This window comes from Cavia porcellus, unplaced genomic scaffold, assembly GCF_034190915.1.
Source record: "Cavia porcellus strain 051 isolate PalLab524CR breed Dunkin Hartley unplaced genomic scaffold, mCavPor4.1 scaffold_4, whole genome shotgun sequence".
Taxonomy (NCBI): domain Eukaryota; kingdom Metazoa; phylum Chordata; class Mammalia; order Rodentia; family Caviidae; genus Cavia; species Cavia porcellus.
This window is the reverse complement of record NW_026947487.1, coordinates 120,193,425-120,215,571: the sequence shown is the minus strand read 5'-3', so window position 1 is coordinate 120,215,571 and position 22,147 is coordinate 120,193,425. Positions and strand designations below refer to the sequence as shown.

Genomic DNA, 22,147 nt, shown 5'->3' with positions numbered 1-22,147 from the left:
GAAGGGCGAGCCCACCCCTGGCTTCACAGGGGCTGCGGGACCTGCCTCTCTTCCTCTGCGCCGAGGAGTGCAGGGTGGGGGAGAAGGCCTATGGGGTCACCATGCCGGCCCCCAAGGTGGTGAGCAGCCAGGCCAGGTGGCTCGGTCAGTAGTTTCTTCCCCCCAGGAGCTGCGGACGGGGAGGGAGAGGCAGCTGGGAGAAAGAGGCCCAGCCGCTGCCGAGAACGGATGAAGGCAGCAGGGCGCCGGCTGCAGGGCTTCTGCCTGTCGCTGTGAGAGACGGGGCCTGGGGTGGCCATGGCCAAGGCAGGGGAGGGGGCCCTGAGGCCAGGCACCCAGTGAGCCCGCCCGCCACCCTGCCCGCCCGCCCGCAGAGCCCAGAGCACTTACCGGCCCCTGCGGCGCTTCTTCCACGACATCTTACACACCAAATACCGTGCGGCCACGGACGTCTACGCGCTCATGTTCCTGGCTGACGTGGTCGACTTCATCATCATCATCTTTGGTTTCTGGGCCTTTGGGGTGAGCCAGGTTGGGGAGCCATGGTGTGCACAGTCCAGCTGCCACTGGGCCCAGCCCGCCTCCTGACCTGTGCTCTCTGGCTACAGAAGCACTCAGCGGCCACGGACATCACGTCCTCCCTGTCAGATAACCAGGTGCCAGAGGCCTTCCTGGTCATGCTGCTGATCCAGTTCAGCACCATGGTGGTCGACCGCGCCCTCTACCTGCGCAAGACTGTGCTGGGCAAGCTGGCCTTCCAGGTGGTGCTGGTGGTGGCCATCCATATCTGGATGTTCTTCATCCTGCCCGCTGTCACTGAGAGGTGGGCACCGGGGCCTTGGCTTGGTTTCCACCGTGCAGCCGGCCCATCTGTGCGTGGTGGAGCCAGGATCCGGGCTGGGCTGCTGCTGACCGTTGCATCCTGTCCCAGGATGTTCAGCCAGAACGCCGTGGCCCAGCTGTGGTACTTCGTGAAGTGCATCTACTTCGGCCTGTCTGCCTACCAGATCCGCTGTGGATACCCGACACGCATCCTTGGCAACTTCCTCACCAAGAAGTACAACCACCTGAACCTCTTCCTCTTCCAGGGGTGAGCGCAGTCCCCCGAGCTCTGCCTACACATTGCAGTGCGGTCGGAGGCCCTGACCACCCAGCTTTGCAGGTTCCGGCTGGTGCCCTTCCTGGTGGAGCTGCGAGCCGTCATGGACTGGGTGTGGACAGACACCACCCTGTCCCTGTCCAGCTGGATGTGTGTGGAGGACATCTACGCCAACATCTTCATCATCAAATGCAGCCGCGAGACGGAGAAGGTGCTGGGGTGGGGGCTCCCAGAGCTTACTGGACAGGTGACCTAGAGGAGGACGTGGATGTGGCCCCTGGGGGAGCAGGAGGAGAAAGTAGAGACTGGATGCTGTCGGCATTTTCCTTCCCCCACACAAAGCGCACACAGCCTCACTGCAGTCAGTGCAGTCCAGGACGGTTCCCTCTCCCCTGCCCAGCCTGGGCCACCTCTAGTCTCTGGGGTGCTATCACAGGTGTGTCATGAGACAGCCAGAGTCACACAGCACTTGTGCTTTGGTGGCCAGCTGCTCCCTCAAGGCAGCCGGGTGCTGCCCAGCTGTGCGCAGAAGTCTCTCCCCGCTGGGTTGCTCCTGTGTCATTCGTGGGATGCCCCCTAGGAGGGTAACGGCTGCTGAGGACCTGTTGCCCGGCAGTCACCTGCTGGCTGCACTCAGGACCAAACCCAGGGAGTACAGCTGCCCCACCCCATTCCCTCTGAGGCAGGGTAGCTAAGTGGCCAAAGCTGACCTTGCCCATGTTACCCTCCTGCCTCCGCCTCCCACACAGCGAAGCACATGCAGCTCTGCCCTCCCAGGCTGGGCCCACCTCCCCCAGCTGGCTGGTGCACGGTCCCTGGAGGGTCGTTTGCTTGGCCCCTTAGTGCTCTGCTGTAGGACTCGGCCTGCAGTTTGCACTTTTGACCGTCCCAGTGCTTCGGGGTGTACAGCCCAGTGCCGGCTGCTGGCTGCTGCTGGCCCTCAGTGAAGGGTCATCTCTAGGGTCAGCTAGCCCTGAAGGAGGGGTTGTCTCTGGGGCTTACAACCTGCATCCATCCTGCCATCCCGCCCACGGGAGGTGGCCACTGCACAGACCTGCACTGGCATCAGGTCAAGGCACAGCCGTGGTGCCTTTGAGAGCCAGGACAGTGACTTGAGTCTCCTCCCCCAGAAATACCCACAGCCCAAGGGGCAGAAAAAGAAGAAGATTGTGAAGTACGGCATGGGCGGCCTCATCATCCTCTTCCTCATCGCCATCATCTGGTTCCCGCTGCTCTTCATGTCCCTGGTGCGCTCTGTGGTTGGTGTCGTCAACCAGCCCATCGATGTCACTGTCACCCTCAAGCTGGGCGGCTACGAGGTGCGTGGCTCTGTCTGGGCTCCCCGTGGAGGCAGGGGTGGCGGGGTGTGAGATGCAGGCCGGCTGGGGGCTCCCGTACCCACTCACAGCATCCTGGCCCCAGCCCCTGTTCACCATGAGCGCCCAGCAGCCGTCCATCGAGCCCTTCACGCCCGAGACCTACGAGGTGCTGTCTCGGCAGTTCGACTCCTACCCGGTGCGTGGACCCTGTGGGCCCCAGTGGGGGCTGGCCGGGCGGGGGCCAGCTCCCCGCTGAGCATGCCCCGCCCCACCACAGCTGGCCATGCAGTTTATCAGCCAGTACAGCCCGGAGGACATCGTGACGGCGCAGATCGAGGGCAGCTCCGGGGCACTGTGGCGCATCAGCCCCCCAAGTCGCGCACAGATGAAGCGGGAGCTGTACAACGGCACGGCGGACATCACACTGCGCTTCACCTGGAACTTCCAGAGGTGGGTGCTGTGTGCGGGGCCCAGGTGCAGGCCCCACAGGGGCTCATGCTCTGCCACCCACCGCCCACCTGCAGGGATCTGGCCAAGGGCGGCACTGTGGAGTACACCAATGAGAAGCACACCCTGGAGCTGGCCCCCAATAGCACAGAGCGGCGGCAGCTGGCCCGCCTGCTGGAGGGCACCTCTGACCAGTCTGTGTAAGTGGGGCCAGGCGTGGTGGGGTGGTTGGGAGGTGCTGCCCAGACCTGACCTGCTCACCCTGCCCCACAGCATCATCTCCAACCTATTCCCCAAGTACATTCGTGCTCCCAACGGGCCTGAGGCCAGCCCCGTGAAGCAGCTGCAGCCCAGTGAGTGCAGGGGCTGGGGTGGGGACAAGCGCAGGCAGGGGTACTGCTCAGGGCTCTGACAGTCCTGCTCCGCCCCAGATGAGGAGGCCGACTACCTCGGGGTGCGCATCCAGCTGCGGAGGGAGCAGGTGGGCCCAGGGGCTGCTGGCTTCCTGGAGTGGTGGGTCATCGAGCTGCAGGACTGCCAGACCAACTGCAACCTGCTGCCCATGGTCATCTTCAGTGACAAGGTCAGCCCACCCAGCCTGGGCTTCCTGGCCGGCTACGGGTGAGTACAGGGCCAGGGACCCCCTGTCCCATGGGTGGCCCAGCCTCATCCGGCCTCACCACCCACCCTTCCGCAGCATCATGGGGCTCTATGTGTCCATCGTGCTGGTCATCGGCAAGTTTGTGCGTGGCTTCTTTGGCGAGATCTCACACTCCATCATGTTTGAGGAGCTGCCCTGTGTGGACCGCATCCTCAAGCTGTGCCAGGACATCTTCCTGGTGCGGGAGACGCGGGAGCTGGAACTGGAGGAGGAGCTGTACGCCAAGCTCATCTTCCTGTACCGCTCGCCAGAGACCATGATCAAGTGGACACGTGAGAAGGAGTAGAGCCTGGCTGCTTGGCACCGGGAATGAAGGAGCTGCCACAGGCAGCACAGCCACCAGCATAGGTGGCGCTCCGTGGGCCAGGGCTGTGGCTGCCACGTGTTCTCCCCGGCCCACCCAAACCCTGATGCTGCTGATGGAAGGCCACTGTGCTCCCCGTGGCCTCATGCACCCAGTGCAGCCACACTGGGCCTGGAACCCCAGCTCACCCTGCCTCACACGTACTGTAGAGTTTTCTAATTAAAATCTTTTTATTTATACAAACAATAAGCCTGAGCCAGCCCCACAGCCTTGCCTGCCACCCTGAGTGAAAAGCTGCCCGTGCCGCCCAAGCGTGTCCTGGCTCAGCTCTGAGTGGTCTCTGTCTCGGCGTCACTGTCCTCGATCAGATAATCCTGGATCTCCTGCATGACCCGGGCCCTGTGGGAAGTGTGTGTGGGAACCAGCCCTGGGGGCTCCCACCTGTGCGCCCGCCAAACAGGTCTTGTACCTCTGGCTGCGGAGCTGGGCCTCGGCCAGGATGTAGGGGGGCAAGGGGTCCAGGGAGGGCTGCAACAGAAGGTAGTGTGGGTAAGGGGCAGCAAAGCCCACACACAGGGTGTCCTGCTGCTGTCAGGAGGCAAGGGGCAGTCAGCCACTCACCAAGTCCTTCATGTTCCCCCGGCAGCTGTAGCACAGTTGCTGGATGACCTGGGTCTGACTGTCGTGTTCCCTGGGGAAACGGAGCCAGACCTGAGTGCCTGGCCTCTGGGCTCTGTCCTAAGTCAGCCCTGTCCCCAGTGGGGACTTACCTCCTGCAGGCCTTCCAACAGCAGCCCGGGGCCCTGCCTACAGCACAGCAGGGGGCAGTGCGGGTCCCAGCCTCAGCCTGCAGGGCAGATGGCGGCATCTGGGAGAGAGTTGAGGTCTGAGCCCCAAAAGCTGTAGCACTGTCTGCAAGCAGAGAGGGACTGAGGGGGACCGTGGGGTAGCTGAACCCCAGCATCCACCCCAGCACCCCAAGGTCTAGCACGAACCAGCAGCATCAATGTCCAGGATGCACAGGCAGAGAAGGCAGCGGGGGCCCTCGGGCTCCCCCGCACAGTCTTCCCTGGGTGCCTTAACCAGCTTCTCGCTCGTCCTGGGGGCAAGAAGCACAGATCACAGGGTGCCACCAGCGGGGCTCCGCCCCCTCCCAGTCCCTGTGCCCACCTACACACCTGTACACAGTGCTGACTGTGGAGGGGAACTGGGCCTGCAGCTGAAGGATAAAGGCCTCCATCAGCCGGTGGATGCTGGCTTTCTCAGGGGCCTGGAGGCGAAGGCAGAGCTGTAGGCGGGCACTAGACAGACATACCTGGCTTCCCACAGCAGCCAGTGTGCCAGCAGGGGTCGGCCTGGCCCTTCAAGGCACAGGTGTCCTCAGAGCACCCCACTGCCAATGCCATAGGTGGGAGGAAGGTACTGGGACATCGGGGGTGCTTGAGGAGGGGTCACAGTGAGTGCCTGGCTAGCGTGGACAGTTCAGTCCGACTGTGCTGGGGCCTCTGGCTCTGCGTAAGGGAGACCGCCTGCCTTCCCGTGCAGCTCATCCCAAGGGCCCACCTTCGTGTCCACAGCTGGCGTGAAGACTGAGGGGATAGCAAACAGGCGATTGTAGAAGGCCACCTCCTTCAGTGTATGGTCCCGCATGGGCCGCACCACCACCACGTCCCCATGCCGCTCGTCTGAGAAGCCCTGGGGGATGCAGCTATTGGCTGAGGTCCCAGCTGCACCCACCACCAAGCTGGGTTGGTCTCAGTCCCCCACCATGTGGAAGACCCCAGGATGACCCAATGACTGCCTTCTGGCAAAGGAGGCAAGTGGAGAGGGGCCTTGCATACCGTGTCCCAGGCAAGGAAGGCCCCGCGGCCCAGGGCCAGGTTGGTCATGAGCTTGATGGCCAGACGTGTGCAGCTGTCCCCAGTCATCACTTTGGAGTAGCCGTGGGCTCGGGCCACATGCAGGATTAGGTGGCTCCTGGGGTGCAGAAGCCACGTTGCAGAGGCTACCTGGGCTGGGGGGGCAAGCAGGGGCCAGAGTGCAGGGCGGGGCTCACCGCAGGGTCTGCAGAAGCTCCTCTTTGGCCGTCAGCGTCTGCACGGACTCAAACAGCCTGCACAGGGCCTCAGTCTGGGCGGCAGAGGGGGATGCGGCCGGGCTCGGAGGGCCATGAGGGTCCTGGCTCTGTGGCCAGGACTGCTCCTCGTCCCCCCGAGCCAGACTGTAGCTGTCCCCAGCTCCCTCGACCTGCAGCGTGTGCTGGTGCTGGAGGAAGCTGTCCACAGCCGCCTTATAGGCACCCTCTGTCCCGGCCAGCTCCTGGGGACAGCACCGCAGCACCGACGGTGGCAGGCCGAACACCTTTCGGGATGCAGGCAGTGAGGCCCAGGCCAGGCTCCAAGTGGCCCACGTCACATGCCCAGCCCTTTGCCAAGCGCAGGCCACCTACCTCTTCTAGGGATACTACGTGCCACGGGAAGCCGACAGTGTGCAGAACCTGCTTCACCTCAGCCAGGGTCTTTGCTCTGTCTTCCAGGCTCCGGCCACAGGCTGCACCTTCTGCAAAGCCCGGCAAAGGGGGTCAGGGGCTCAGCCCTGGAGTGGTGGCCGAGGGGCACTGCGGGGCAGTGGTTACTGGAAGCTGACAGCTGGGCAGAGTGGTGCACACCTATAACCCTAGTACTGCAGAAGGCTGAGGCAGGAGAACTACAATTTCCAGCCCACTCCAGATAACAACTTAGTAAAACCCTGTCTCAAAATGAAAAATTGAGAAAGAGGTAGGAATATAACTCAGTAAAAGGTCCTGGCTTCAATCCCCAGTCTACAAAACAAATAAAAGGCCGATGCAGACAATGGTGGGGGAGCGGTTTTGCTCCCCGGCGAAGCGATGGCAAACGTTTTGGAGACTGCATACCTAAGCTGCGGTCCAGACCCACTCCCTGACAGCAAAGTGCCAGCACTGCACTTAACTCTCAACACTGGGGCTTTAATTACCAAATACAACCGTTTCCTGATGCTGCTGGGTGACCTGGCTCACACCAACAGGGCTCCACGCATCCACTGTGCCACACATGCCACAGGTGGCTACAGATAACCCCCATACCCAGCCCTGGTCACTAGTCCTCCTCAGCCCCTGGACCTCATGGTGGGCCAAGTAGGACACAGTCCTACTCCCTGCAGTCATCTGAAGCTGAACTTGTACTGGCTCCCTTGGAAATGTTTACCACCAGGGCCTCAGTGTGAGGACCACACCAGTCGCAGACCCCTTCTATCCAGGAGGCTCAGTGGGGCCCACTACAAGTGACCAGGGCCTGGAAGAGGGGTGGCCACACGTACCATCCACATAGATGACCCCTGGCACGAAGCGCAGCCTCTTAGCAGAGTGTTGGCTCAGACCCTGGAGGGGACACACAGGGTGTTTTCAGCAGACCACGCCTCCAGACTTTGGTTCCTGGAAGTAGAGAGCTGCCCTCCTCTCAAAATAGACAGAGCCATTCTGACTTGAGGGCCAGGCAGCTCTGTGGGGAGACCGAGCAGCCCAACTTACTGAAGGGTGGCCATGGGTGACTCCACTCCTGCCAGGAAAGCAGTGTCCACCTCCCTGACCCGTCTACAGAACCTCAGAACCAGCCCTTGGGTTTATCTGACACCCCAGCACCTCGAACAAAGGAGCCACAGTGCCACCTGCTGGGCACTACTTAGAAGCACACTCAGAAGAACAGAGATGGGCCGTGCTGAGGAGCTGGTACATGGCCTGGGGTGAGCCTTAGCTTGGCCCCATGTGGGCATGTTTGGGGTCACTGGTTGGGGGAAAACCAGCCAGGAGTGGGACTCTCCCCTTAATTGGACAAAGCCATTCAGACTCAGGCTGGGCAGACCTTATTCATAAGGCTGGTACAAAATACCTCAATGGGCCAGCCCACCCCTTGTCCAGGTTGATCTTGGGCCACTAACACTCACCTCCAGTGCCTACAACCCACTCCCCCGCAGTGTGCACCCTCACAGGAAGTATGCAGGGAGCCCCCATGCCTACCCCATGCCGATATCCCTGAAATTTCCTAGTTCTCACGGAAAACGTCCCAGCACCTCCTGTGTCTGCAGCGTGAGGGCAATCCATCCCCACCCCTATGTATGAGTTGCCGTCCCCACAAGTCACCCTGTGCAGCTGATCTCTGCAGGGTGGGCAAGTGGATGGTGCTAACATGGGTACAGCTGGCACCCTGCTGGCTTGGAACCTGTGCACACACTAAGAGCCCTCTAGGGGTTCCAGTTGGGGTGTGTAGGAAGGGAGACCCCACTGCAGCTCTGCCCAGCAGCCTGTGCTCGGGTAGGTGTGAACGTACCTCAAGGACCTGCCAGACCATGGAGCTGGATGAGGGTCCACCAGACCATGCCAAGAGTACCTGGAGAAGAAACACCAGCAAGTGACACTTGCCTTCAGTGTGATCATGTCCTTCCCATGTGGACAGCCTGCCAGAAGAGTGAGCACAGGGCGGCCGGTGGGCTATACAACAGGCAGAAGGGAAAGAAGCAGGCGCCCAACCCCCCCACACACACACACACGGGTACCTTCTCGCCAGGAAAGATGAGCCGGTTCTTGCCTAGCATGGCTCTGAACTTGTGGATGTAGAAGGCCTTGAAACAGTCCCTGCAACACAGACACCAAGCTGGACCATCTTCACAGAGGCTCTGCCAAACTGGTAGGCTCCCCAAAAGCCACACTGCTCACAGGGTGCCCCAAGCCCTACCAGCTATGAGCACACAGGATGTGGGAGCTGCATCTCACATCCCACAGGTGCCACAGTGAAGGTGAGGCTGCCCTGGTCCCTGTTAGGAAAGGTGCCAACTGCTTGCTTGATGGCAGCAGCCAGGCAGCAGCACCACCCTTGGGGTCAGGAGAAAGTGCAGAGCAGGCTGCAGAGCTGGGCCTCCAGTCTGTCCTCCAAAGACTAGTGTGCCAGCCACCTGAGCAGAGATAGCCAGGAAGCTCAAGCAAACAGAGACCTGGGCTTCTGATACCACAGAATCGGAACTTCCAGCTAGACAACAGTCTCTTGCTTCCCAGTGTCTTTTTTTAAAAAATGTTTTAGAAACTAGAATGCAAAACTCGAGATCAACTTAAAAATGTGAGACTATCGCGAACTCAGCAAACACATACACTACATAAAGTAGCACATGGGGCCACTGGGAACTAGAGCTAAGGGAGCTATAAATCTAGTGAAAAAACCCAAATGTTAAGATGGTCATAACACAGCAGTGCAGTGCAGTTGTGTATGCCTGCAACACCAGCTACTAGAAAGACTAAGGCAAAAGGGTTCCAAGTTCAAGATTAGCCTGGACAACAGCTCAACAATTGGTGAGAACTTTGTCTCAGAAGTTTAAAAAACTGTGGTGGGGGGATATAATTTGGTTTGAAGGCTCTAGGTTCAATCACCAGTACCAGACACACACACACACACACACACACACACACACACACACACACACACATTATTACGCAAACAGAAGATGGTAAGGGCCACTAGAATTACAGATAAAATGGAATATCTTCCTGCCCTAGATCCTCTGGGAATAAGCCCTTGCTCTGTTCCAAAACGCTGGGACCTGGGGAAAGGCTGGAGCTCTGTCAAGCTTCTACACTCCACATTTATTTAAAAAAGGCATCTAAGCAGGGCATGGTGGTCCGTGCCTGTAATTCCAGCACTTGGGAGGCTGAGGTAGGAGACTACAAGTTCATGGCCAGCCTGAATTGTACAATGAAATCCTGTCTCAAAAAAACATTTTTTTTTTTTTAATTTGAAAAGGCATCTTCCACCCACAGTCCCTGTCTGAGCTTCCAAGACGCTGTGATCTGCCCCTGGATGCACCTCAGCTTTCCCCAGCCGCTGCCCCACTTCACGGCGCATTTTACCCGTTTGGTAAATCCCACTTCCATCTCTGCCCATAAACTGCCTTGTGGACCTTGCTGCTCTTGAATGGATCATGGAGACTTTAACCTCCCACCTCCCCTTCCGCAATACGTGATACGGCGTAATCGTCTCTGAAAACGAAATATCATCTGGAAAGTGGTGCCTCACCTGCAAAAGGCATCTCCAGCTCGGATCACCACCACCGGCTCGCCCTGCTTGCACTTCACACACTTCTGCCCACAGCTTTGGACATACAACAGGGGAGGGCGTAAGAACACAGGGAGCTGCTTTCCCACCCGGGGCGGCTTCGGGGAGATGGGAAGCTGAGGCCTGGGGTCCTGTTTCCCGCTCTAAGCTGAGCCAAAGGAAGGGTCCATGCCCTGTCCTAACTATCAATTTCAAGACAAGGCCCGGGGTGGGGACTGGGAAAGCCGTCTCTAGGCACAAGGGACCGTAAGCCTGTCTAGGACGTACAACTTCTGCGCCGCCCAAGGGTAGCGACAGGAGCGTGAGGACAGAACGGGGCCACCCTGAGCGCGCGGGGCAGATGGAAGCGTGGCCCCGCCCGGCTCAGAGCGCCGCGGGCTCCTACCCAAGCCTGGGTGCCGGCAGGGACTCCCGAGGCGGCGGCTCCGCGTAGTCCTCGCCCACCTGGCACATGGTCGAACCGGGTACGAAGCAGTAGCCGAGGCAGAGCTGGGGGGCGCGCCTTGATGACGTCAGTCCCCGACGCAGCGGTGACGTGAGGCAGGGGGCGGCCGCGCGTGACGTCGGCGAGACGCCGGCGTGGCCGTGACGCGGTGGGGGCGCGGCGCCGTCGCGGTGGTGACGCGCGGGCCGGGCCGGCCTGGACGGGGGGCGGCGGCGGTGGCCTGGCCCGGGATGGCGATGTTCCGCAGCCTGGTGGCTTCGGCGCATCAGCGGCAGCCGCCAGCCGGGCCCGCGGGCGGCGACAGCGGCCTGGAGGCGCAGTACAGTTGCCCCATCTGTCTGGAGGTGTACCACCGGCCGGTGGCCATCGGCAGCTGCGGCCACACGTGAGCGCACCCTCCGGGAGGCCGCGGGAGGGGGTTCCAGCCCGGTCCGAGGCCGCGGCTGCAACACGGGACGCGGGGGCGCGTACTTCGACCCCACGCCGCGCAGCGGTACGTTAGGCGCGGCCCAGCCCCGGCCGCCGTGGCGCGCAACCCGCCCCCCGGGCGCTCGGGACGATGGTCTTCGGCCCCGCGTACGTCCTCGGCGGGCTCGGAGCTCTGGGCTTCCGCCGTGACCGCGGCGCTGAACGCCCAGGACTGGTCGTGGGAACACTGGGCGGGCAGTTGTCAATAAATGACTTGTAGTTTTTGCTGTCAACTCTTTGTCGCCCCGCTGTCTGGTCGTTTCGACTACAGAGGAAAGGAGTTTCTTAAAGTTAGGAGAGGGGCGTGTTTGGAGCCCCGCGCTATTTTGTTTTGAAGGAGCGCTAGTCACTCTGAGCCCAAATGGGACTAGACACAACGCACGCTCTCTAGCGAGGATTGCTGGCTAAGCTGTTCCAGGAACAGAAATTTGAGGATGTGGTTCTCCCCGTGGGGATCCGTGCTCCAGTCCTCTGGAGCTCCAGCCTAGTTGGGAAGGAGCCAAGATCAGAGAGTCTGTTCCCAGACCTCTCCTAAATGCTGCACAACACAGTTCTGGAGCGGGACTGTGGGGCGGGGAAGAGAGCAGGAGGGCTCCCAGCAGATGGCCCTGCTGCTGAGGAGGTGGGGCTGTCGCTGGGCATGGAGGTTGGGCAAGGTGCACTCAGGCTGGTAGGAGGCTCTAGAACATTTTGCAAACAAAAGCAGCTGCCTTTGGAGGCTCCTCATGCGAAGGGAACTCGTACTGCCAGTGGGTGTGCGCCTGTCACTCATGCCTCCTCCCAGGGCAGGCAGGGAGGGTGGCAGGTCTGGGAGCTGCCTGTGCCTTCTCTGCTCCCTGTGTCAGGCAGCATGGGTGCTTGCTCACCCTAGGAGCCCTGCTGATCTTGTGAGGGTGATCTACTCAGTCTCATTCTGCTGTCACATTGGGCAGCCAGCCTTGACCAGGACTGACTTCTGTGATCACTCCCAAGTGGGTGTCTTATGGTGTGTTCTGCGTCTTGCAGCTGCTGTGAGGTTTGTCTGGCCTCATTTTAGAAGGTCTTCGTTGGCTTGGCCTGGTCACCAGTTGGCCACCACAACAGGTCATGGCATATTTGGTGTCTTAGTCTGCACAAGCCAGTCTTTACTCCTTCTTTTTCCCCCCAAATGTCTTTCTTCAAATGTGGTCTGCCTTACAGCACACAAGACTGGGGTTGAAAAGCATCTCTTCTTAAGCTCTTATCATAACATCTGCCTTGAAAAGATCTCCTGGCTTTTTCTGCTGGCCTTGTTTTTCTGGCTGTTCTTGACCTCCTCTGACTTCTTGCAGTCTCTGTCGCTAAGGCAGTGAGCGGATGAGCAGAAGAAGCTTGGAACTTCTCCCATCACCTTCAAAAAGTTCACTCACGGTCTGATTCTTTCCCTCCTTTGTGAGAGCGGGTTTCCTTGTGGTGAGGGCAGCCCTGTGCAGAGTAGGTGCTGCTGCTCCTGCGCAGGGCCAGAGTGAAGGATGTAGGGAGGTGTTCAAGCTCAAGCTTCGGGCCAGTGGCTGCTCCTAGAGCTGTGGAGAGGGGCTTTCAGGAGCTGCATTAGAGAGGGAGATGCTGCCTGTCACCCTTGGGGATCAGCCTGCACTAAGAGCCACGTGTGGATCCAGCAGTGAGGCTGCCCCAAAAGCCTTCCCAAGGGGCCTCTGGCAAGGACAGCTGCATGTCCTGACAGCACCTGCCTGCTGGTGTTGGCAATCTCTGAAACACTGACCTCCTCTAGCTCTCTGGTGAGTGTGGGAGCCCCAAGCAGGAGTGCCGCATTGATGGTGCTCTCAGGCCTGTGGTCCATCTTTGATGTCCTAAATTTCTGGGAGAAGGGCCAGTCCCACACCCACCACCTCACCTACTTCATCTGGCTGAGAAGCTGCTTAGCACCAGGCCCTGGGCGGACACAGGCAGGAGCCTCCATGGGAGAGGCTGGCCTTGGTGCGACTGCTGCTGCCACACAGCAATAGAGATCAAAGTAGGCCGGAAGCTGCACCCCCCCACGTGGATGCTTCCTTCTGTGCGCTGCTCCTGAGGGGCGAGGCTGGGGGACGGGCACCTTGTGGGCGAGCAGCTTCTTGAGCCACCCCTGTATTTTGCCAGCAGTGCCAGGCACCTAACTTCCATCCGTTCCATTCTTCTTCAGAGACCAGTCCTTCCCTGCGTTGCAAAGGACTCTTTTTCTTCTGCTGAGTGAAGCAGCCACACCTTGGCTGTGTGCTGACAGGCGTGTGCCTTCTGCCTGGCTTTTAACAGTGTCCCTGAGGTCGCATTCAGGGCCTCACTATTCATGTGTATACAGGGTAAAATGCAGTAGTTCCTGGGATGTTCACACAGTTACTGAGCCATCATTGTGATTCAGGACATTCACCACCCCAAAAGAAAAACTGGTCCTTTTCCCTTCCCCCCGAGAATCTCCTGTTAGGCTTAGGCTGTCTTCTTGCTGGATGCATGGCATTCTATAGAACTTGGCCTCCTGTGGCTTCCTGTACAGTGCTTGGCTCCTTCTCATGGCTGAAACATCCCCAGGTGACATTTCTCTGGGTTGTTGCCACATCTTGGTCATGTGGACCCACATGTGGTTTTCCTGTGGCTTCCCATGTGTGTCACCTCACTAGTGCCTTCCTCCACTAGTTCCTGGGTAGAGGAATGGCTCCTTAGGGTAACCAGACCCTAGACTGGTGACAGCGACATCCCAGAATATTGCTGGGGCACCTAGGGGTGGGCCGAGCTGCTGTGCAGAACAGCTCCAGGAATCTCTCCTGTCTTACAACAGACCTGGTCTCTCAGGGGCAGTTGGTGCAGTGTGACTGGCAGGTGACAAGCCAGATGGCCCCACCAGAGGCCAGCATATGGGAAGAGGAGGGGCCTAAGGTGGCCCAGCTTTGCCTGAAGTTCTGGGCCTTCTTTCCTCATCACAGAAAGGACTTCTCGAAGCGATGAGGTCTCAATTCAGAGGGAACTCTGACCCAGACAAAGCTGCATCTTCTGTAAACTCGGGCCGGGTCTTATGTCCTCTCCATCCAGCCAGGCTCCCGTCCCCCTGCAGGCCCATGGCTTTCCCAGCTGTGCCACCACTGACAAGGGTGCATCTGTCTCTGGGCTGGATGGCTTCCGGCTCCAGCCAGGTGCTCAGGCTGCGGTGCTGGCTCAGTGTCCCTGTGTTCAGGTACCTTGCATGCTGTGCAGTTCCCACAGCATTTCCTGTGCAGCTGCACCAGGCTTGTGCTGTGACCTGTTCGTCTTCCTTCCGCTGCTCCCACTGCTGCCCTGGGTCTGCAGAGAATTGGGCGGTGTGGCCTAGCTCCTACTGGAGGTCCAAATCTGCAAGGCTTGGGTATGGGCCCAACACAGGGTCCCAGACGATGGTGCCAGAAGCACAGGGCCTGCCGGAGCCTCGGCCCCAGTTGTGTGAGGACCTGAGGTGGCTCAGGCACAGCCCTTCTTGTCACTGAGCCGGGCTCAGCTGTGCGGGAGCACTTCCACCTGGGGAGCTGTCCATGGCCTGTGACTCGGGCCCAGCATGCCTGGCCTACACCTGCTGGTGATCTTCCTTCCTGTTCCCTGGCCTTCACATGCAGAAAGTACTGCCCGCACTAGCAAGGAGGAGCCTTGTGGGCCCTGTCTGGGGTGCTGGCCACAGGGCCAACCAATATGGGAGAGTGTCAGCCATGACTGGCTGCCATCTAGGACCCAGTGGGCCCTCTGTTGGGAGGGACTCCTGTCTGGTTCATCCAGCTCATGGGCTCAGGTACCGAGATATTGGAGGCTTGGCCCTGCTGGTGCCAGCCCTCAGGCCTCTGTCTCCTGCAGGTTCTGCGGGGAGTGCCTCCAGCCATGCCTGCAGGTGCCATCTCCCCTGTGCCCACTCTGCCGCCTGCCTTTTGACCCCAAGAAAGTGGACAAGGCCACCCATGTGGAGAAGCAGCTGTCATCCTACAAGGCGCCCTGCCGGGGCTGCAACAAGAAGGTACTGGCCACTTGGCATTCTGGGCAGGTGGGGACCCCATCCCACAGAAGACCAGGGACACGGCTGTGCTCTTCCTGGTAAGCAGTGCAGCTGCTCTGATGTGAGGAAGTCCGCGCCTGCCCTCCTGTCCTCTGTCCCTTTCCAGGGCAGCAGTGCTGGCCTGGGCTCTACACAACTTGCGGATGCAGGCTGGGTACTCAGGCTGCCCCACCTGTGGGGCTGTGAATGGAGGGGCTCCCGCAGGTGTTAGGCACCTCACCCTGGCCCATCGTCTTCCCAGCTGAAGCCGGAGGGGTGCTGTCATGGTCAGAGCCCATAGAGGCCCCACTGCCTGCTCTCACTCCAGGGTGAGGACCCTCCTGCGGGGCCTGACCAAGCAGCTGGGAGCAAACTTTGGATTTGTGTTTAATGTGGCCACACCTTGGGTTCCAAGCCCTGCCAACCTGCACAGTAAGAAGCAGCCCCACATTACTCATCCTGAGGTCAAGGTGCAGATGTCCACGGGCCGCCCCAAGTCAATCCAGGGTGGAAGGCATCCCCATGTTTTCCAGTTAGACCCTACTGGGGAGATGAAGATACAAACCTCCAGGTCCCCTGTCCTGCTCCAGGTCCTCCCTGCACAGTGCTCCTCCCTGCACAGTGCTGCCAAGGCAGGTCCCTCACAGTGACCTTGGCACTGCTGGTACTGGGGCCTGTTACTCCAGACACCTGGCTTAGGCAGTTTGCACAGGCGGTGTGTTTGTACCAAGGGCAGTGTTTTGTTGAATTTTTCCACTAGTTCCCAGTAGATGGTTTCTTCTCCTACTAAGTGTGATTCCTTCTCCTCCGAGCTGTGCAGCTCCTGTTTGCTTTTCTCTTAGGGGTCTTCCAGAGGGGGTGCTGGCTTCTATCCACAGGGCTGCTCTACGCAGCAATCCTGGACTTGCACAGCTCACCAGTGGGCCTGGGGAGACATTGAGCCCGCGGGCCTTTCTTTGAAGCCTTCCCAGCTGTGTCCCTCAAAGTCCCTTCCAGAAGTGCCAGGCACAGGGCCTCTGGTGCCTTGGGCAGCACAGTGAGCCCTATGGTGGGTGACCCCTCAGACGGTCTCTGCTTTGGACTGCCTCGCCTGCTGCCCTGTTACTTAGGTGACCCTGGCAAAGATGAGAGTGCACGTGTCCTCCTGTCTGAAGGTCCAGGAGCAGATGGCCAACTGCCCCAAGTTTGTCCCTGTGGTGCCCACGTCCCAGCCCATCCCGAGGTGAGCAGGCTCCTGTGGGTCTATAAGCGGGTGGGGTGTTGGGCATCCAGGTATCTATGGGGAACCCAGGTCGTATGGGAATGGGGATGCCCGAGGCATGAGAGCTAAGACAAGGGCCAAGCCAGGCAGGTGGGCAGCTGAGATGGTCCTCCAGGCGGGAGCAGCACTGTCCCCTTCTGCACCGGGGCCCTGGCGGCACTCCTCTTAACCAGCACATGGGAGGGGAGGCCAAGGCCAAGTACCAGGCTGCTCTCCAGGGTGCCAGCCCTGCCTTCCCACTCACCGAGACACCCACAACTGCAGTGTCTCATCATGTCAGGAGCCCATAGAGGGATTGGGGCGCAGGGCAGGCTGGGGCCATGCTGATGTTTGTCGAGTGGGGCAGCAGTGGCAGTGCCCCCCAGCTCCCGGCCTCACCCCACTCCCCCACCCCAGCAACATCCCCAACAGGTCCACCTTTGCCTGTCCATATTGCGGCGCCCGCAACCTGGACCAGCAGGAGCTGGTGAAGCACTGTGTGGAGAGCCACCGCAGTGACCCCAACCGCGTGGTGAGTGCCCGCAGCAACCCCAGCTGTGTGCTGAGAGCGGCCTGCCTCGGACCTCTGGGCACAGCCCCTGGTGGGCACAGCGCTGCAGCAGGCCTGCTCAGAGCCCAGTGCACACCTCTCGAGTCCTTGGAGGGCTGCATGTGTGAGTGGTCCCCGGCCATGCCTCAGGCTGGGGAGGCCCACACCCTGCGCCGTGCCCGTGCACACTGACCCCCTCTTCCAGGTGTGCCCCATCTGCTCGGCCATGCCCTGGGGCGACCCCAGCTACAAGAGCGCCAACTTTCTGCAGCACCTGTTGCACCGGCACAAGTTCTCCTATGACACCTTTGTGGTGGGTGCTCCTCCCAGGGGCCCAGAGAAGGCCAGAAACAAGCGCTCCCTCACCCCTGCTGCAGCCGCCAGGGACAATGCCGTGGTCAGCCTCTGAGGAGGCCCCGCCCTGGCACAGTCTCGGGGACCTCAGGGTGCACCAGCTTCCTCCCCGACCCCCAGCTACCATCTTCAGGAAGCATGCAGACCCTCCACCCCTGTCTTTCCCTCCTGGTGCGGCCCAGGACTCCCTCCCCCATCCCCAGTCCTGAGGTCTCAGAGACCCCTTCTTTACCTTCCGCAGCAGCAGGACTGCTCTGGCCCCATGTCCCCGTCATGCGTAGCTGCGCCCTGAGGCACCTGTAGACTGCTGGGCCCCGCTGCTGTGGGGGAGGCCGAGGGTCACCTGATACAGGGGCAGTGGGGAGCCTGGAGGGGCCGTGTGGAGGCAAAAGAGGTCTGCTGGGCAGACTAGGACAAGGCCTGGGCTGCTGCCGCACCGGCCCGTCTCACATTCTGTTCCAGGACTACAGCATTGATGAAGAAGCTGCCTTCCAGGCTGCCCTGGCCCTGTCCCTCTCGGAGAACTGAAGGCACAGTGGCCACACCCAATCTGGGCCGGCGAAGCTGCTCTGGTGCCAGGCATCAAGAGCCTGTGGGGCCAGGATGCCACCCGGCTGTCCCTCGGGTGTCCCTCAGCTGTTGGCAGGCCGCCCGGGTCACAGCTCACAGCCCTGGGCCATCGGTGCTTTGCGGGGCAGGTGCCAGCCAGTGGGACCCAGAGCAGTTGGCTGTCTCTTCTAAGCCATGATGTTGTCCTTGCGTGAGGGGCAGGGTGCCCAGCTGCAGGAGAGAGCTGCAGGAGCAGCCGGCAGCACCAACAGCCCAACCCGGCACCCGGCTATGCTTCCACCGTGCACATTTGGTACTGGCTTTTGTGATACTTAGAAACCCTGGCGTTTTTCTATCTTATCCCATGTGATAACCTTTTCACATTTTATAGAGCAAAGACAAAGCAGTTACACTTCATATTGCAATATCTGTGTTTGACTAGGAAGAATAGTATTTTTATGGAACATTTACAAAATTATATTTTTAAAAAAAAATAATCAAAAATAAACCTTGCGTGGGACCAGAGGACAGGAGTGGCTGGGCACAGCTGGAGCCAGACAAGCTGGGGTTGCGCCTGGGCCTGGTGCCCCAGTCACCATCACAGCTCTCAAGGGCATCTGGTTTGTGGTTTCTCTTTGGCAACAACCAAGAAGGGGCCCCAGCATCCAGCCAAGGGTGGCGGCGGCCACCTCCCTCCCGGTCCTCGGCATGGTGGCTGCCATCCCAGCCAGAGCAGAGCTCTTGGGGGTCCAGGCAGGGGCCTACTGGGTAGTGGTCAGGCCAGGAAACACCCATCAGTGCCCCTGTTCTGTTCCTGGCATAAATTATTGCTGTCTTTTCAAAGAATTTTCAATAAAATGATCCCAAGCACCTGCACTCGCCTTGCGGTGGGCTCTGACTTAGCTGTCACCCGGAAGCACTGCTGGGAAGGCGGCCGGCCTCCGTGCCGGTCCAGGCCATCAGCTGCTCCCTGGCATCCTAGACCTGGCATCCCTGAGCCATGGGGACTACATGGCATCGGAGCAGGCAGTAACCCTCGCGCTCCTCGCTCAGTGTGCACCAGCCCAGCGCTCAGGGACAGGTGCCTTGCGCTGTAGCTTACCTGCCAGCCAGTGAGGTGGCCAGTCCCCGGTATGTCCCTGCCTCTTCCCAGCCATCTGTGTCCTGGACAGTTCTAAGCGGGGAGTGCTCCAGGAGATTGAAAGTGGCGAGAGCCAGCAAGCTGAGTCCCACAGTAGCACGTGTGACCGAGTTCCCAAGCGCCCTTAAGCAAAAGCACTTCCAGGTACCTTTGTGAGGCCCACTACAATCCCCTCCTCCTCTAGCCACTCGGACCCCATCTGCATGGTTCCTGTATCTGGGAGGCCCCACCGGTGCTGGGGACATGCAGAGCTGTGGCCGGCTGCCCTCCAGCTGGTTTCCAGAGGGAGGCACAGCACGCCAGGCCTTAGCAGGGCTGGCCACCAGCCAAGCCTGTCACCTGGTGGGAGCCGAGGGGCTGCTCTGTAGGCCCAGACTTGCCCCACAACTGGTCACTGGTGATAAAGGCTACTGTCACGGGTCCTGACCTGCAGTGTGTAGGGAGACCTGGCGGTAACCTGGGACCTGCTCCAGCAGGTCCTGACTGATAGCACTGTCCGCCAGCAGCCCGCCCACCTGCCCTCCGGGAAACACTGCTGGGCTTCTCTGTCTCACCTGCAAAGGTCATAGCACCTGCCACGTCAGCATCATGGCCACAGGCCCGAGAGCCTGGGGCAGTGGACCAGCAGGTCAGGAAGCTGGGGCCAGTGCCCCTCTCCTGTCCCTGTGAGGGTAGGGTGAGTCAGGAGGGGCAAAGGGAAACCCCAGATGGGACTGCCTGTGCTGTGCTGCTGTCAGGAAAAACTGGGTGGGCGTTCCTACGGTCACCTGGCTGGGACCTGTCCTGTGGGTCCTGTTCATGCTCCCCGGCTTGTCCTCGGGGCTCTGAGGTAAAGGGGAAAGGAGCACAAGTTTGAGCCCAGCCTGGTAACCTGGTGACTCAGGGAGACCCCGGCTCAAAGAAAGGCAGAGAACATAGCTCGGTGCTCCGGGGGTTCAGTCACCAGTACCAGAGAAGAAAGGAAGGCACAAAACCCAGCATGAAGAGGCCAACGGTCTCGGCAGCAGCAGAGCAGCCCCCACTGTGCTCGGTTCCCAGGCCCCAGCTGTCCATGCCCAGGAGGCCCATCATGCGTGCCCCAAACTTGTTTCTGGAGCGGTCACGTCAGTTACCCCCAGACTCCCTTGACAAGGCAGCATCCGATGGAAGGCGTTGGCCTGGTGCCCCAAGTGTCTCCATGTCCAGGAGCTACTGGGGGGACATCAAATCAAACCACAAGGAGGTGGTGAGGGCCACCCAATCCCAGCTGATGGCATACAGGGTGAGGGGCAACAGAATGCTGCCAGAACCCAAGCCAGAAACTCAGCATGGCAAGGCAGTGCCACGGGCGGGGCCCCACCTAGGCATCAGCCCGCCAGCCGATCAGCACAGTGTGGGGAGGCAGGCAGCCCTGTCCCCAGGGGGGCCTGTGCATGGGTATGAAGGGTCCCAGGCTCACCCCCACTGGCTGGGAGCCCCACAACCCAGGTCCCCATCCCGAGTTGGGGGATCACCCACCCGGGGCCAGGCTGCAGAGCCCTGTGCAGTGCAAAAGCTCCAGCCGGCAGCTGCAGGCCATTTCAGGGGAGGCAAGCGGGGAGCTTGCACCCCATTTCCTGGAAGGTCTTTCCTTCACTGGCCCGGCGGCAGGCAGTTCTCTAGTCCAGTCACAAGGGAGCTCAAAGGCCAGTGAGGCTCAGTTCATCCTCTGAGGAGGTGGAGGAACTGCCAGGCAGCTTCAGTCAGAGGCACTGGGAGGGACCTGCCCGCTGAGCCCCTGGACCCAAGGAGGACCGTCCTCCCTTGCCAGCCCACACACCGTGTCCACCAGGTTCATCAGGACCTCCACTCTGGCTGGGTTGGGGAGGGGCCCAGCTCCCCCAGGGTGACGTTTTTGGGACCTGGCACCCAGCCAGGCAGTCCTGCGCACACCCCACCTCCCTCCCCCAGTTTCCGGATTTACTACTGCACACTCTTGAGGATGGGCAGGCTTTGCTTCCAGCTCCGAGCTAGGAGAAAATCCCAGAGGGAGGGGTCCAGATGGGAAAGGATGACTCCCCACTTCCTGGGCCTGAAGGTCTGAGAGGGAAGCCATTCCCAAGCGTCCCTCCCCCTCCAGCCCTACAGAAACTATTCCACCTGCTTCCTGGAGTCCAGTTAGGCAGCGGCCTCTGGCTGGCCCCAGGGCGCCCTGTTCCTGTTAGAGAGGGAGGCTGAGTCTCTCCCTGCTGGGCCCCAGGCCTGGCCCCCAGTGCTGCTGGCAGGCGATGCTGAGGTCTGTGGGCTCCCAGCTGCCCCTGCACGCCTCCAGCTCCCTCCACCTCACAGAAGCCAGTTCTGGCCACGTCACATGAGCTGGCACAGTGACACAGGCACTTGCAAACGCACGTGTGTGCTGCTTCCCCTTCGCCCCTGCTGTTGCTTCCTGAGGCGCAGCTGAGGGGTCCACCTTGATGGCTTCCTGTGCCTCGGTCACTGGTTGAAGGGACCACAGCCCCTCCCACAATCTACGTGGCAGGACCCATGCTCACCTCCAGTGGGCTCCAAATGGTATGTGCCATTGCAAGTGGCAAGGAATTCCGTGTCACTGAGTGTGACCAAGAACGTGCTGGCCACCACTGGATGGATGTCAGGGGCCTAAGCAGTTGGGTTGCCCAAGTCGGGGCATCCAGCCATTCTGCCTTCCTTGTGAGACTGTTCCACACACCCACACGGCAGGGCTGCTGTCCTCTTCAAGGCCCCACTGGGCCAGCTCTGACCTGGGGCAGGAGGCCCTGGTGCTTAGCGGGCACCCTCGAACCTTCACTCATGCTTCTGGGGGAGCAGAGCGGGTCTCTCAGTCCAGTGCTGCTGGGCACAGGGCAGGCGCTCCCCAAAGGCCTGGCTGTCTGGGGTCCAGATTCTCCTCAGTGCAGTTCGGCCAGCTTTGTGAGCCTGGCTGCAGCCCTGGCCACCACAGGCATCCTGCATGTAACCAGGCGATCTCACCTGGGCCACTGCTCAGGCTGCATGTGACACAGTGGGGACTTCCAGGGTCTGGGTTATGAAATCCTACTGGTGAAAAGACAGGCATGTGACAGAGATGGCCATGCATGTGTGCACACTTATGCATGTATGCAGTATGCGTCCTCACACTGTTATGTCTGCTGGAAAACATACCAAAGGGGTTCGACAGCAGCGGGGTGCGGTGGAGCACACCCATAATCCCAGTCATCTGGGAGGTGGAGGCAGGAGGACCACACGTCTAACCACTGAGGATGAGATGGCAGTCGTGGTGATGCACACCTGTAACTTCCGGTATTCGGGGGGCTGAGACAGAAGAATCGCAAGTTCAAGCCCAACCCACACAATTTAACATGGCCCTGTCTCAAAAGAGCTAGAATGTGGCTCAGCAGCAGACAGCTTTGTCTACAGTAGCTGTAGGTTCAATTTCCAAGACAAAAAAAGATGAAAAAATACCAGATGAAGGAAA

General features: G+C 60.2%; 3 protein-coding genes across 10 annotated transcripts in view; 2 read left to right on the top strand and 1 right to left on the bottom strand.

The window, feature by feature from the left end:
* Window positions 1-4,079, top strand: part of Piezo1 (piezo type mechanosensitive ion channel component 1 (Er blood group)) — a 46,549-nt gene extending 42,470 nt beyond the window's left edge. For 3 of the 4 annotated variants that reach the window (XM_013145993.3, XM_013146032.3, XM_013146007.3), the window contains 12 exons: window positions 167-272; window positions 375-522; window positions 609-823; window positions 932-1,090; window positions 1,163-1,310; window positions 2,230-2,418; window positions 2,522-2,614; window positions 2,696-2,868; window positions 2,943-3,065; window positions 3,139-3,218; window positions 3,297-3,486; window positions 3,563-4,079. In XM_013145993.3, the coding sequence (XP_013001447.2) occupies window positions 167-272; window positions 375-522; window positions 609-823; window positions 932-1,090; window positions 1,163-1,310; window positions 2,230-2,418; window positions 2,522-2,614; window positions 2,696-2,868; window positions 2,943-3,065; window positions 3,139-3,218; window positions 3,297-3,486; window positions 3,563-3,812 (1,874 nt within the window). In that variant the 3' untranslated portion in view covers window positions 3,813-4,079. The remainder of the gene's footprint in view (window positions 1-166; window positions 273-374; window positions 523-608; window positions 824-931; window positions 1,091-1,162; window positions 1,311-2,229; window positions 2,419-2,521; window positions 2,615-2,695; window positions 2,869-2,942; window positions 3,066-3,138; window positions 3,219-3,296; window positions 3,487-3,562) is intronic. The other variant, XM_013146026.3, reaches the window with a different exon arrangement.
* Ctu2 (cytosolic thiouridylase subunit 2) lies at window positions 4,042-10,486 on the bottom strand. Of its 4 annotated transcripts, XM_003460914.5 has the most exons (15): window positions 10,332-10,486; window positions 9,908-9,982; window positions 8,400-8,478; window positions 8,174-8,233; window positions 7,167-7,227; window positions 6,280-6,389; window positions 5,887-6,191; window positions 5,672-5,807; window positions 5,394-5,525; window positions 5,009-5,100; window positions 4,826-4,929; window positions 4,601-4,742; window positions 4,452-4,521; window positions 4,300-4,358; window positions 4,042-4,229 (listed from the first exon to the last, which is right to left on the bottom strand). In XM_003460914.5, the coding sequence occupies exons 1-15, from the start codon at window positions 10,397-10,399 to the stop codon at window positions 4,154-4,156; spliced, it is 1,569 nt and encodes a 522-aa protein (XP_003460962.2). In that variant the 5' UTR covers window positions 10,400-10,486; the 3' UTR covers window positions 4,042-4,153. The 4 variants fall into 4 exon arrangements, 3 of the variants coding, with proteins under 3 accessions (XP_003460962.2, XP_063103875.1, XP_063103876.1); XM_063247805.1 differs by having other exon boundaries at window positions 4,042-4,358; XM_063247806.1 differs by having other exon boundaries at window positions 4,042-4,358; window positions 10,391-10,450.
* A 49-nt stretch (window positions 10,487-10,535) lies between these two features.
* Window positions 10,536-18,431, top strand: Rnf166 (ring finger protein 166). 2 transcript variants are annotated; one of them, XM_003460907.5, is made up of 6 exons: window positions 10,536-10,776; window positions 14,688-14,844; window positions 15,972-16,084; window positions 16,520-16,634; window positions 16,858-16,965; window positions 17,469-18,431. In XM_003460907.5, exons 1-6 carry the CDS (start codon window positions 10,622-10,624, stop codon window positions 17,532-17,534), a joined length of 714 nt encoding a protein of 237 aa, XP_003460955.1. In that variant the 5' UTR covers window positions 10,536-10,621; the 3' UTR covers window positions 17,535-18,431. The 2 variants fall into 2 exon arrangements, with proteins under 2 accessions (XP_003460955.1, XP_023418177.1); XM_023562409.2 differs by lacking the exon at window positions 10,536-10,776 and having other exon boundaries at window positions 14,780-14,921.
* Window positions 18,432-22,147: the final 3,716 nt, after the last annotated feature.

Bases quoted from the DNA above. Each gene is read 5' to 3' on its own strand.
- Ctu2 (XM_063247805.1), bottom strand. From the start codon at position 10,399: ATGTGCCAGGTGGGCGAGGACTACGCGGAGCCGCCGCCTCGGGAGTCC. The intron at 7,228-8,173 runs GTACGTTCACAC...TGTCCCCTCCAG, and splicing joins TGGTCTGGCAGGTCCTTGAG to GGTCTGAGCCAACACTCTGC. The intron at 6,390-7,166 runs GTACGTGTGGCC...CGGGCTTTGCAG, and splicing joins AGGGGTCATCTATGTGGATG to AAGGTGCAGCCTGTGGCCGG.
- Rnf166 (XM_003460907.5), top strand. From the start codon at position 10,622: ATGGCGATGTTCCGCAGCCTGGTGGCTTCGGCGCATCAGCGGCAGCCG. The intron at 16,635-16,857 runs GTGAGTGCCCGC...CCCCTCTTCCAG, and splicing joins GCAGTGACCCCAACCGCGTG to GTGTGCCCCATCTGCTCGGC. The intron at 16,966-17,468 runs GTGGGTGCTCCT...ATTCTGTTCCAG, and splicing joins TCTCCTATGACACCTTTGTG to GACTACAGCATTGATGAAGA.